The sequence below is a fragment of the Ambystoma mexicanum genome, chromosome 4p (genome assembly GCF_040938575.1).
Source record: "Ambystoma mexicanum isolate Mex_15411 chromosome 4p, UKY_AmexF1_1, whole genome shotgun sequence".
In the NCBI taxonomy this organism is placed as follows: Eukaryota; Metazoa; Chordata; class Amphibia; order Caudata; family Ambystomatidae; genus Ambystoma; species Ambystoma mexicanum.
This window is the reverse complement of record NC_090927.1, coordinates 51,638,026-51,650,392: the sequence shown is the minus strand read 5'-3', so window position 1 is coordinate 51,650,392 and position 12,367 is coordinate 51,638,026. Positions and strand designations below refer to the sequence as shown.

Below are 12,367 nucleotides of genomic sequence, written 5' to 3'. Positions count from 1 at the left end.
CATTACTGCACAATGTACGCCTCAGTAAAGCAGGAATAATGTCCACAATACTGTGCAATGTAAACCTCAGTAAAGCAGAAATACTGTCCACAACAAAGCAGCAATAAAAAATACCAAAATCATGCAGAGCATGCCTGCAGTTCCTGCTATGATCACGTGTCCCAGCAAGACACATGCAGGAAGTTGATGAGTTCTCATGCACCTTGGGTGAACAAGCTGACAATGCGGGATACCTTCTCCACTTTTACCCTAAACCTAGAAATTGAATGAAGCCGACTGTCGAGAGGAAGTCCTTCCTGATTACTGACAGTGATGTATGTGAGTATGAATCACGTATACCTCAGAATATCAGGACTCTATTTCCTTGTTCTTCTTGTGTTATAAGATCCTTTGTAAATTGCTCTACCATCCATGCCTCTCTGAAAATCAGGGCCTCTATTTTTGACGATTGTTTCAGATCCCCGCCATTTGCAAACGTCCAGTGGCTGGACTCTTTGAAGTACCCCAGGTAGTCTGCAGCAATCTCCCCCCGCCGATGCCTCAGAGGGGCGGCCTGAGCCTCTCATTGCCTGACCCGAGGTTCGAACATTGACGCCTGCGTCGCTCTCTGCCTCACTACCCACTCTGAGCTCGTAAGGCCTTCCTTTCTCAGCAGACCATTGATCTTCACTCCGTCCACCCTTGTCCTCTATTATTCTTTGTTCTCTGGTTGAACATGTCCTTTCTTCTGTTTGAAGCATTTTCTGAGCATCCATCCTGAGTATGAATCCCTGTGAGACTGCAAAGATTCCAAGTGGAGTTGAAGCTGGGCCTATGTATGACATGTTAAACTCTTGAGCGTTTGCAGCCCTTTCAAATGTATGCTTTATGCCTTTCTGGTTCCTCTCTTGCAGACTCATACATTGCGGTTTCACGAGTGCAAGCAGTGCAGATCTCGCCTCTGTTTTCAGTACTAACCATTCCCTGATAGAGCTGGATGTCGCAGATAATAAGATCGGAGATGCTGGAGTGAGGCACCTGTGCAAGGGACTGAAGCAACATGGCTGCGAACGGCAGGAACCGGCGTGAGTCCAGCACTTCCTGCACTCATGTGTTCATGACAGCTGTGACAATGATTTGGGTACAACCTTTGATCCTATATATCCCCACTGATGTGGAACGCTCTACCTGTCAACCTGCACTCTTGCTGTTATCTTAAAGCTTTCCACCACCAACATGAAACTTGTCTTTTCTTCCAAGCATTGAACTTTCAGCTCACACCACCCTGAATCCAGCACCAAGGAACCATATCTTTTGATGTAATAGGGTCAAAAAAGTGCAATAGCATGAGAAAACAAGGTTTCCCCTTTGTTTGTAAAGCTGCAGCAGGTTGTCATATTACACGAAAAGGAAGTTCACCTTGTTCTGTATCCTTTGATGCCCGATGCTACTGCTTCCCTGTCCATCACTGGCCCACTTTACTGTATACTTCACATCAGCTTAAAAGAAACCTACACCCGGTCTGCTCATGGTAACAGTATACATCAGAGCTTCAATCAAGATATGCCAGCCTCATTAAATTACACAGGTTTTATTTCAAGCATCACAAATGTTTCAGTTTAAAGATTTCTAATGCAAAATCAAGTCCCATCACTCCTGGGCTCCACTCAGGAGGGCAGCTCATGTGATTCTTTGAAATGGGACTGGCTGAATGGGTGTACGAACAGCATGCGACTAAATGTCAGCAAAGGACATGTGCACGCTCTGAGTGGTGGTGTTCTGGTTATGTTGGACACATGGATTTCTGACTGATGCTTGAAAATCTCTATATATAAAATGCTTAGGCATGTTTCCGTACTCAGCTGCTGAAATGTATCAGCGTTAGGTTCCCCTCTGCTGTCCTAATGGCAAAATGCACCTTCCACTGTCACAAGCATTCGGAATAATTTCAAGTTACTTCTTCCCACTCCCACTTCTCTTCACGCAGCATTTCAGTCTCTAAAGAGCGCATAAGCTTACAAATAACAGGCAAACTCCAGCCAAGGTGCATAAACTCACAAATAACAGGCAAACTCCAGCCAAGGTGCATAAGCTTACAAATAACAGGCAAACTCCAGCAAAGGTGCATAAACTCCCAAATAACAGGCAAACTCCAGCCAAGGAGCATAAGCTTACAAATAACAGGCAAACTGCAGCCAAGGTGCATAAACTCACAAATAAAAGAATAATACAAATCGTTGTTTTATCAACGTATGTTTGTCGGTTGAAAATAGGTTTGTTCAAGGAGATTTCATGTACGACAGAAAGTTTCCTTATTTTAAATTACCAAATTTTAGAGAACGGCTGATTCTGCACTGTCTGTCTGGGAGGGATCCAGTCATTAACCACTTTTGACATTTCCTGTTAGGATGTGTGACGCGTCGCTTAAGACACCCATGGGAACTTGCTAATGGTGGCAAAGAAACATTGGCGGAACCCAACGTTTGCTTCCTGGGCAGTATGCTGACATGGAAGCCAGGCCACTGAGAGACTAGATAGGCTTGTTGCTGCAATACTGACACGGTCCTGACAACCGCCTGGATACAAACCGAGCTCAGCAATCTCATGCTTGCTTCATGATACAGCTAACATTTTGAGCATAACAGTCTGATTGGCTAGTGCTAATAGGATCTAGGATGTTATCATAAATAATTCAATTTGTGGGTAAAGTGTGCTTCTGTAGAACGTGCGTCCTAACAGTGGTGTCTAGAAGGCATTACAGCATACGCTACTCCCCAGTGATGACTGACTTGAAGGCTGGAGGCAAAACTGTGCAGTGAATAGAATGGCCATTGTCGGGTCTGATACCAGATACACAGTGGACGTGTCGACACGACAGCACAACAAAAGCAATGCTGTCACCGTCATTCAGGCATCGACAATACACAGAGTATTTAGGCCACACATCACTCCATGGATTGCTTTTGCTCACTCTGGATTTTGCAGGATTAAATAGACTTCACTCAGAAAGTGATGGCCATAGAGGCAAAAGCCAAAAGAGATGATGGTAAATGTGCACAAATACCTTCCCCAGCCAGTCATCCACGAATAACAAGCAAACTCCAGCCATGGTGCATAAGCTCACACATAACTGGAAAACTCCAGCCAAAATGCATAAACTCACAAATAACAGGCAAACTCCAGCCAAGGTGCATAAACTCACAAATAACAGGCAAACCCCAGCCAAGGTGCATAAACTCACAAATAACAGGCAAACTCCAGCCAAGGTGCATAAACTCACAAATAACAGGCAAACTCCAGCCAAGGTGCATAAGCTCAGAAATAACAGGCAAACTCCAGCCGTAGTGCATAAACTCACAAATAACAGGCAAACTCCAGCCAAGATGCATAAGCTCACAAATAACAGGCAAACCCCAGCCAAGGTGCATAAACTCACAAATAACAGGCAAACTCCAGCCAAGGTGCATAAACTCACAAATAACAGGCAAACTCCAGCCAAGGTGCATAAGCTCAGAAATAACAGGCAAACTCCAGCCAAGGTGCATAAACTCACAAATAACAGGCAAACCCCAGCCAAGGTGCATAAACTCACAAATAACAGGCAAACTCCAGCCAAGGTGCATAAGCTCAGAAATAACAGGCAAACTCCAGCCGTAGTGCATAAACTCACAAATAACAGGCAAATTCCAGCCAAGATGCATAAGCTCACAAATAACAGGCAAACCCCAGCCAAGGTGCATAAACTCACAAATAACAGGCAAACTCCAGCCAAGGTGCATAAGCTCAGAAATAACAGGCAAACTCCAGCCGTAGTGCATAAACTCACAAATAACAGGCAAACTCCAGCCAAGATGCATAAGCTCACAAATAACAGGCAAACTCCATCCAAGGTGCATAAACTCACAAATAACAGGAAAACTCCAGCCAAGCTCCATGAACTCACAAATAACAGGCAAACTCCAGCCAAGGTGCATACACTCACAAATAACAGGCAAACTCCAGCCAAGGTGCAAAAGCTCACAAATAACAGGCAAACCCCAGCCAAGATGCATACGCTCACAAATAACAGGCAAACTCCAGCCAAGGTGCATACACTCACAAATAACTTGCAAACTCCAGCCAAGGTGCATAAACTCACAAATAACAGGCAAACTCCAGCCAAGATGCATAAGCTCACAAATAACAGGCAAATTCCAGCCAAAGTACATAAACATACAAATAACAGGCAAACTCCAGCCAAGGTGCATGAACTCACAAATAACAGGAAGACTCCAGCCAAGGTGCATACACTCACAAATAAAAGGCACACTCCAGCCAAGGAGCATAAGCTCACAAATAACAGGCACACTCCAGCCAAGCTCCATGAACTCACAAATAACAGGCAAAGTCCAGCCAAGGTGCATACACTCACAAATAACAGGCAAACTCCAGCCAAGGTGCAAAAGCTCACAAATAACAGGCAAACCCCAGCCAAGATGCATACGCTCACAAATAACAGGCAAACTCCAGCCAAGGTGCATACACTCACAAATAACAGGCAAACTCCAGCCAAGGTGCATAAACATACAAATAACAGGCACACTCCAGCTAAGGGGCATGAACTCACAAATAACAGGCAAACTCCAGCCAAGGTGCATACACTCACAAATAAAAGGCACACTCCAGTCAAGGAGCATAATCTCACAAATAACAGGCACACTCCAGCCAAGGTCCATGAACTCACAAATAACAGGCAAACTCCAGCCAAGGTCCATGAACTCACAAATAACAGGCAAACTCCAGCTAAGGTGCATACACTCACAAATAACAGGCAAACTCCAGCCAAGGTGCAAAAGCTCACAAATAACAGGCAAACCCCAGCCAAGATGAATACGCTCAGAAATAACAGGCAAACTCCAGCCAAGGTGCATACACTCACAAATAACAGGCAAACTCCAGCCAAGGTGCATACACTCACAAATAACAGGAAAACTCCAGCCAAGGTGCATAAACATACAGACAACAGGCAAACTCCAGCCAAGGTTCATGAACTCACAAATAACAGGCAAACTCCAGCCAAGGTGCATGAACTCACAAATAACAGGAAAACTCCAGCCAAGGTGCATACACATACAAACAACAGGCAACCTCCAGCCAAGGTTCATGAACTCACAATAACAGGCAAACTCCAGCCAAGGGGCATGAACTCACAAATAACAGACACACTCCAGCCAAGGTGCAAATGCTCACAAATAACAGGCACACTCCAGCCAAGGGCCATGAACTCACAAACAACAGGCAAACTCCAGCCAAGGTCCATGAATTCACAAATAACAGGCAAACTGCAGCCAAGATACATAAACTCACAAATATCAGGCAAACTACAGCCAAGGTTCATAAGCTCACAAATAACAGGCAAACTCCAGCCACGGTGCATAAGCTCACAAATAACAGGCAAACTCCAGCCAAGATGCATAAGCTCACAAATAACAGGCAAACTCCAGCAAAGGTGCATACACTCACAAATAACAAGCAAACTCCAGCCAAGATGCATGAGCTCACAAATAAGAGGCAAACTCCAGCCAAGGTGCATAAACTCACAAATAACAGGCAAACTCCAGCCAAGCTCCATGAACTCCCAAATAACAGGCAAACTCCAGCCAAGATGCATACGCTCACAAATAACCGGCAAACTCCAGCCAAGGTGCATAAACTCACAAATAACAGGCAAAGTCCAGCCAAGGTGCATACACTCACAAATAACAGGCAAACTCCAGCCAAGGTGCAAAAGCTCACAAATAACAGGCAAACCCCAGCCAAGATGCATACGCTCACAAATAACAGGCAAACTCCAGCCAAGGTGCATACACTCACAAATAACAGGCAAACTCCAGCCAAGGTGCATAAACATACAAATAACAGGCACACTCCAGCTAAGGGGCATGAACTCACAAATAACAGGCAAACTCCAGCCAAGGTGCATACACTCACAAATAAAAGGCACACTCCAGCCAAGGAGCATAATCTCACAAATAACAGGCACACTCCAGCCAAGGTCCATGAACTCACAAATAACAGGCAAACTCCAGCCAAGGTGCAAAAGCTCACAAATAACAGGCAAACCCCAGCCAAGATGCATACACTCACAAATAACAGGCAAACTCCAGCCAAGGTGCATACACTCACAAATAACAGGCAAACTCCAGCCAAGGTGCATAAACATACAAATAACAGGCACACTCCAGCTAAGGGGCATGAACTCACAAATAACAGGCAAACTCCAGCCAAGGTGCATACACTCACAAATAAAAGGCACACTCCAGCCAAGGAGCATAATCTCACAAATAACAGGCACACTCCAGCCAAGGTCCATGAACTCACAAATAACAGGCAAACTCCAGCCAAGGTCCATGAACTCACAAATAACAGGCAAACTCCAGCTAAGGTGCATACACTCACAAACAACAGGCAAACTCCAGCCAAGGTGCTTACACTCACAAATAACAGGCAAACTCCAGCCAAGGTGCATACACTCACAAATAACAGGAAAACTCCAGCCAAGGTGCATAAACATACAGACAACAGGCAAACTCCAGCCAAGGTTCATGAACTCACAAATAACAGGCAAACTCCAGCCAAGGTGCATGAACTCACAAATAACAGGAAAACTCCAGCCAAGGTGCATACACATACAAACAACAGGCAACCTCCAGCCAAGGTTCATGAACTCACAATAACAGGCAAACTCCAGCCAAGGGGCATGAACTCACAAATAACAGGCAAACTCCAGCCAAGGTGCATGAACATACAAATAACAGGCACACTCCAGCTAAGGGGCATGAACTCACAAATAACAGGCAAACTCCAGCCAAGGTGCATACACTCACAAATAAAAGGCACACTCCAGCCAAGGAGCATAATCTCACAAATAACAGGCACACTCCAGCCAAGGTCCATGAACTCACAAATAACAGGCAAACTCCAGCCAAGGTGCAAAAGCTCACAAATAACAGGCAAACCCCAGCCAAGATGAATACGCTCACAAATAACAGGCAAACTCCAGCCAAGGTGCATACACTCACAAATAACAGGCAAACTCCAGCCAAGGTGCATACACTCACAAATAACAGGAAAACTCCAGCCAAGGTGCATAAACATACAGACAACAGGCAAACTCCAGCCAAGGTTCATGAACTCACAAATAACAGGCAAACTCCAGCCAAGGTGCATGAACTCACAAATAACAGGAAAACTCCAGCCAAGGTGCATACACATACAAACAACAGGCAACCTCCAGCCAAGGTTCATGAACTCACAATAACAGGCAAACTCCAGCCAAGGGGCATGAACTCACAAATAACAGACACACTCCAGCCAAGGGCCATGAACTCACAAACAACAGGCAAACTCCAGCCAAGGTCCATGAATTCACAAATAACAGGCAAACTGCAGCCAAGATACATAAACTCACAAATATCAGGCAAACTACAGCCAAGGTTCATAAGCTCACAAATAACAGGCAAACTCCAGCCACGGTGCATAAGCTCACAAATAACAGGCAAACTCCAGCCAAGATGCATAAGCTCACAAATAACAGGCAAACTCCAGCAAAGGTGCATACACTCACAAATAACAAGCAAACTCCAGCCAAGATGCATGAGCTCACAAATAAGAGGCAAACTCCAGCCAATGTGCATAAACTCACAAATAACAGGCAAACTCCAGCCAAGCTCCATGAACTCCCAAATAACAGGCAAACTCCAGCCAAGATGCATACGCTCACAAATAACCGGCAAACTCCAGCCAAGGTGCATAAACTCACAAATAACAGGCAAACTCCAGCCAATGTGCATAAGCTCACAAATAACAGGCAAACTCCAACCAAGGTGCATGAACTCACAAATAACAGGCACACTCCAGCCAAGGTGCATAAACATACAAATAACAGGCAAACTCCAGCCAAGATGCATAAGCTCACAAATAACAGGCAAAATCCAGCCAAAGTGCATAAACATACAAATAACAGGAAAACTCCAGCCAAGGTGCATAAACATACAAATAACAGGCAAACTCCAGCCAAATTGCATGAACTCACAAATAACAGGCAAACTCCAGCCAAGATGCATAAACTCACAAATAACAGGCAAACTCCAGCCAAAGTGCATAAACATACAAATAACAGGAACACTCCAGCCAAGGTGCATAAACATACAAATAACAGGCAAACTCCAGCCAAGGTGCATGAACTCACAAATAACAGGCAAACTCCAGCCAAGGGGCATGAACTCACAAATAACAGGCAAACTCCAGCCAAGGTGCATAAACTCACAACTAATAGGCACACTCCAGCCAAGGAGCATAGGCTCACAAATAGCAGGCAAACTCCAGCCAAGTGGCATGAACTCACAAATAACAGGCAAACTCCAGCCAAGTGGCATGGACTCACAAATAACAGGCAAACTCCAGCCAAGATGCATAAACTCACAAATAACAGGCAAACTCCAGCCACGGTCCATGAACTCACTAATAACAAGAAAACTCCAGCCAAGGTGCACAAGCTCACAAATAACAGGCAAACCCCAGCCAAGATGCATAAACTCACAAATATCAGGCAAACTCCAGCCAAGGTGTATAAACATACAAATAACAGGAAAACTTCAGCCAAGGTGCATAAACATACAAATAACAGGCGAACTCCAGCCAAGGGGCATAAACTCACAAATAACAGGCAAACTCCAGCCATGGTGCATAAACTCACAAATAACAGGCAAACTCCAGCTATGGTGCATAAGCTCACAAATAACAGGCAAACTCCAGCCATGGTGCATAAGCTCACAAATAACAGGCAAACTCCAGCCATGGTGCATACGCTCACACATATCAGGCAAACTCCAGCCAAGATGCATAAGCTCACGAATGACAGGCAAACTCCAGCAAAGGTGCATACACTCACAAATAACAGGCACACTCCAGCCAAGATTTATAAGCTCACAAGTAACAGGCAAACTCCAGCCATGGTGCATAAACTCACAAATAACAGGCAAACTCCAGCTATGGTGCATAAGCTCACAAATAACAGGCAAACTCCAGCCATGGTGCATAAGCTCACAAATAACAGGCAAACTCCAGCCATGGTGCATACGCTCACACATATCAGGCAAACTCCAGCCAAGATGCATAAGCTCACGAATGACAGGCAAACTCCAGCAAAGGTGCATACACTCACAAATAACAGGCACACTCCAGCCAAGATTTATAAGCTCACAAATAACAGGAAAACCTCAGCCAAGATGCATAAACTCACAAATATCAGGCAAACTCCAGCCAAGGTGCATAAGCTCACAAATAACAGGCAAACTCCAGCAAAGGTGCATACACTCACAAATAACAGGCACACTCCAGCCAAGATGCATAAGCTCACAAATAACAGGCAAACTCCAGCCAAGGCGCATAAACCCACAAATATCAGGCAAACTCCAGCAAAGGTGCATAAGCTCACAAATAACAGGCAAACTCCAGCCAAGGTGCATAAACTCACAAATAACAGGCAAACCCCAGCCAAAGTGCATAAACATACAAATAACAGGAACACTCCAGCCAAGGTGCATGAACTCACAAATAACAGGCAAACTCCAGCCAAGGGGCATGAACTCACAAATAACAGGCAAACTCCAGCCAAGGTGCATAAACTCACAACTAATAGGCACACTCCAGCCAAGGAGCATAGGCTCACAAATAGCAAGCAAAATCCAGCCACGGTCCATGAACTCACTAATAACAAGAAAACTCCAGCCAAGGTGCACAAGCTCACAAATAACAGGCAAACCCCAGCCAAGATGCATAAACTCACAAATATCAGGCAAACTCCAGCCAAGGTGTATAAACATACAAATAACAGGAAAACTTCAGCCAAGGTGCATAAACATACAAATAACAGGCGAACTCCAGCCAAGGGGCATAAACTCATAAATAACAGGCAAACTCCAGCCATGGTGCATAAACTCACAAATAACAGGCAAACTCCAGCTATGGTGCATAAGCTCACAAATAACAGGCAAACTCCAGCCATGGTGCATAAGCTCACAAATAACAGGCAAACTCCAGCCATGGTGCATACGCTCACACATATCAGGCAAACTCCAGCCAAGATGCATAAGCTCACGAATGACAGGCAAACTCCAGCAAAGGTGCATACACTCACAAATAACAGGCACACTCCAGCCAAGATTTATAAGCTCACAAGTAACAGGCAAACTCCAGCCATGGTGCATAAACTCACAAATAACAGGCAAACTCCAGCTATGGTGCATAAGCTCACAAATAACAGGCAAACTCCAGCCATGGTGCATAAGCTCACAAATAACAGACAAACTCCAGCCATGGTGCATACGCTCACACATATCAGGCAAACTCCAGCCAAGATGCATAAGCTCACGAATGACAGGCAAACTCCAGCAAAGGTGCATACACTCACAAATAACAGGCACACTCCAGCCAAGATTTATAAGCTCACAATTAACAGGAAAACCTCAGCCAAGATGCATAAACTCACAAATATCAGGCAAACTCCAGCCAAGGTGCATAAGCTCACAAATAACAGGCAAACTCCAGCAAAGGTGCATACACTCACAAATAACAGGCACACTCCAGCCAAGATGCATAAGCTCACAAATAACAGGCACACTCCAGCCAAGGCGCATAAACTCACAAATATCAGGCAAACTCCAGCAAAGGTGCATAAGCTCACAAATAACAGGCAAACTCCAGCCAAGGTGCATAAACTCACAAATAACAGGCAAACCCCAGCCAAAGTGTATAAACATACAAATAACAGGAAAACTTCAGCCAAGGTGCATAAACATACAAATAACAGGCAAACTCCAGCCAAGATGCATAAACTCACAAATATCAGGCAAACTCCAGCCAAGGTGCATAAGCTCACAAGTAACAGGCAAACTCCAGCCATGGTGCATAAACTCACAAATAACAGGCAAACTCCAGCTATGGTGCATAAGCTCACAAATAACAGGCAAACTCCAGCCATGGTGCATAAGCTCACAAATAACAGGCAAACTCCAGCCATGGTGCATACGCTCACACATATCAGGCAAACTCCAGCCAAGATGCATAAGCTCACGAATGACAGGCAAACTCCAGCAAAGGTGCATACACTCACAAATAACAGGCACACTCCAGCCAAGATTTATAAGCTCACAAATAACAGGAAAACCTCAGCCAAGATGCATAAACTCACAAATATCAGGCAAACTCCAGCCAAGGTGCATAAGCTCACAAATAACAGGCAAACTCCAGCAAAGGTGCATACACTCACAAATAACAGGCACACTCCAGCCAAGATGCATAAGCTCACAAATAACAGGCAAACTCCAGCCAAGGCGCATAAACTCACAAATATCAGGCAAACTCCAGCAAAGGTGCATAAGCTCACAAATAACAGGCAAACTCCAGCCAAGGTGCATAAACTCACAAATAACAGGCAAACTCTAGTCAAGGTGCATACACTCACAAATAACAGGCAAACTCCAGCCAAGATGCATAAGCTCGCAAATAGCAGGCAAACTCCAGCCAAGATGCATAAACTCGCAAATAAAAGGCAAACTCCAGCCAAGGGGCATAAATTCACAAATAACAGGTAAACTCCATCCAAGGTGCATGAACTCACAAATAACAGGCAAACTCCAGCCAAGGTGCATAAGCTCACAAATAACAGGCAAACTCCAGCCATGGTGCATACGCTCATAAATAACAGGTAAACTCCATCCAAGGTGCATGAACTTACAAATAAGAGGCAAACTCCAGCCAAGGTGCATAAACTCACAAATAACGGGCAAACTCCAGCCAAGGTGCATAAATTCACAAATAACAGGCAAACTTCAGCCAAGTTGCATAAGCTCACAAATAACAGGCAAACTCCAGCCAAGATGCATAAGCTTACAAATAACAAGCACACTCCAGCCAAGGTACATAAGTTCACAAATAACAGGCAAACTCCAGCCAAGGTGCATTCACTCACAAATAACAGGCAAACTCCAGCCAAGGTGCATAAGCTAACAAATAATAGGCAAACTCCAGCCAAGGTGCATAAACATACAAACAACAGGCAAACTCCAGCCAAGGTGCATGAACTCACAAATAACAGGCAAACTCCAGCAAAGGTGCATACACTCACAAATAACAGGCACACTCCGGCCAATGTGCATTCACTCACAAATAACAGGAACACTCCAGCCAAGGTGCATAAGCTCACAAATAACAGGCAAACCCCAGCCAAGATGCATACACTTACAAATAAAAGGCAAACTCCAGCCAAGGTGCATGAGCTTACAAATAACAGGCAAATTTTAGCCACGGTGCATTAACTCACAAATAACAGGCACACTCCAGCCAA

The 12,367-nt window shown here is 44.7% G+C and overlaps 2 protein-coding genes across 4 annotated transcripts in view; both read left to right on the top strand.

Moving 5' to 3' along the window:
- LOC138452977 (ribonuclease inhibitor-like) overlaps nt 1–2,017 on the top strand; it is a 268,993-nt gene extending 266,976 nt beyond the window's left edge. The window contains exon 12 of one of the 3 annotated variants that reach the window (XM_069605350.1): nt 894–2,017. In XM_069605350.1, coding sequence (XP_069461451.1) covers nt 894–1,068 — 175 coding nt within the window. In that variant the 3' untranslated portion in view covers nt 1,069–2,017. The remainder of the gene's footprint in view (nt 1–893) is intronic. The other 2 variants (XM_069605346.1, XM_069605347.1) reach the window with 2 other exon arrangements.
- Nucleotides 2,018–3,086: 1,069 nt separating this feature from the next.
- On the top strand, nt 3,087–11,615 carry LOC138452736 (mucin-4-like). The gene is made up of 3 exons (XM_069605084.1): nt 3,087–5,101; nt 5,218–6,387; nt 7,283–11,615. The coding sequence occupies exons 1-3, from the start codon at nt 3,087–3,089 to the stop codon at nt 11,613–11,615; spliced, it is 7,518 nt and encodes a 2,505-aa protein (XP_069461185.1).
- Nucleotides 11,616–12,367: the final 752 nt, after the last annotated feature.

Bases quoted from the DNA above. Each gene is read 5' to 3' on its own strand.
- LOC138452736 (XM_069605084.1), top strand. From the start codon at position 3,087: ATGGTGCATAAGCTCACACATAACTGGAAAACTCCAGCCAAAATGCAT. The intron at 5,102-5,217 runs GCAACCTCCAGC...CACAAATAACAG, and splicing joins CATACACATACAAACAACAG to GCACACTCCAGCCAAGGGCC. The intron at 6,388-7,282 runs GCAAACTCCAGC...TCACAATAACAG, and splicing joins CATGAACTCACAAATAACAG to GCAAACTCCAGCCAAGGGGC.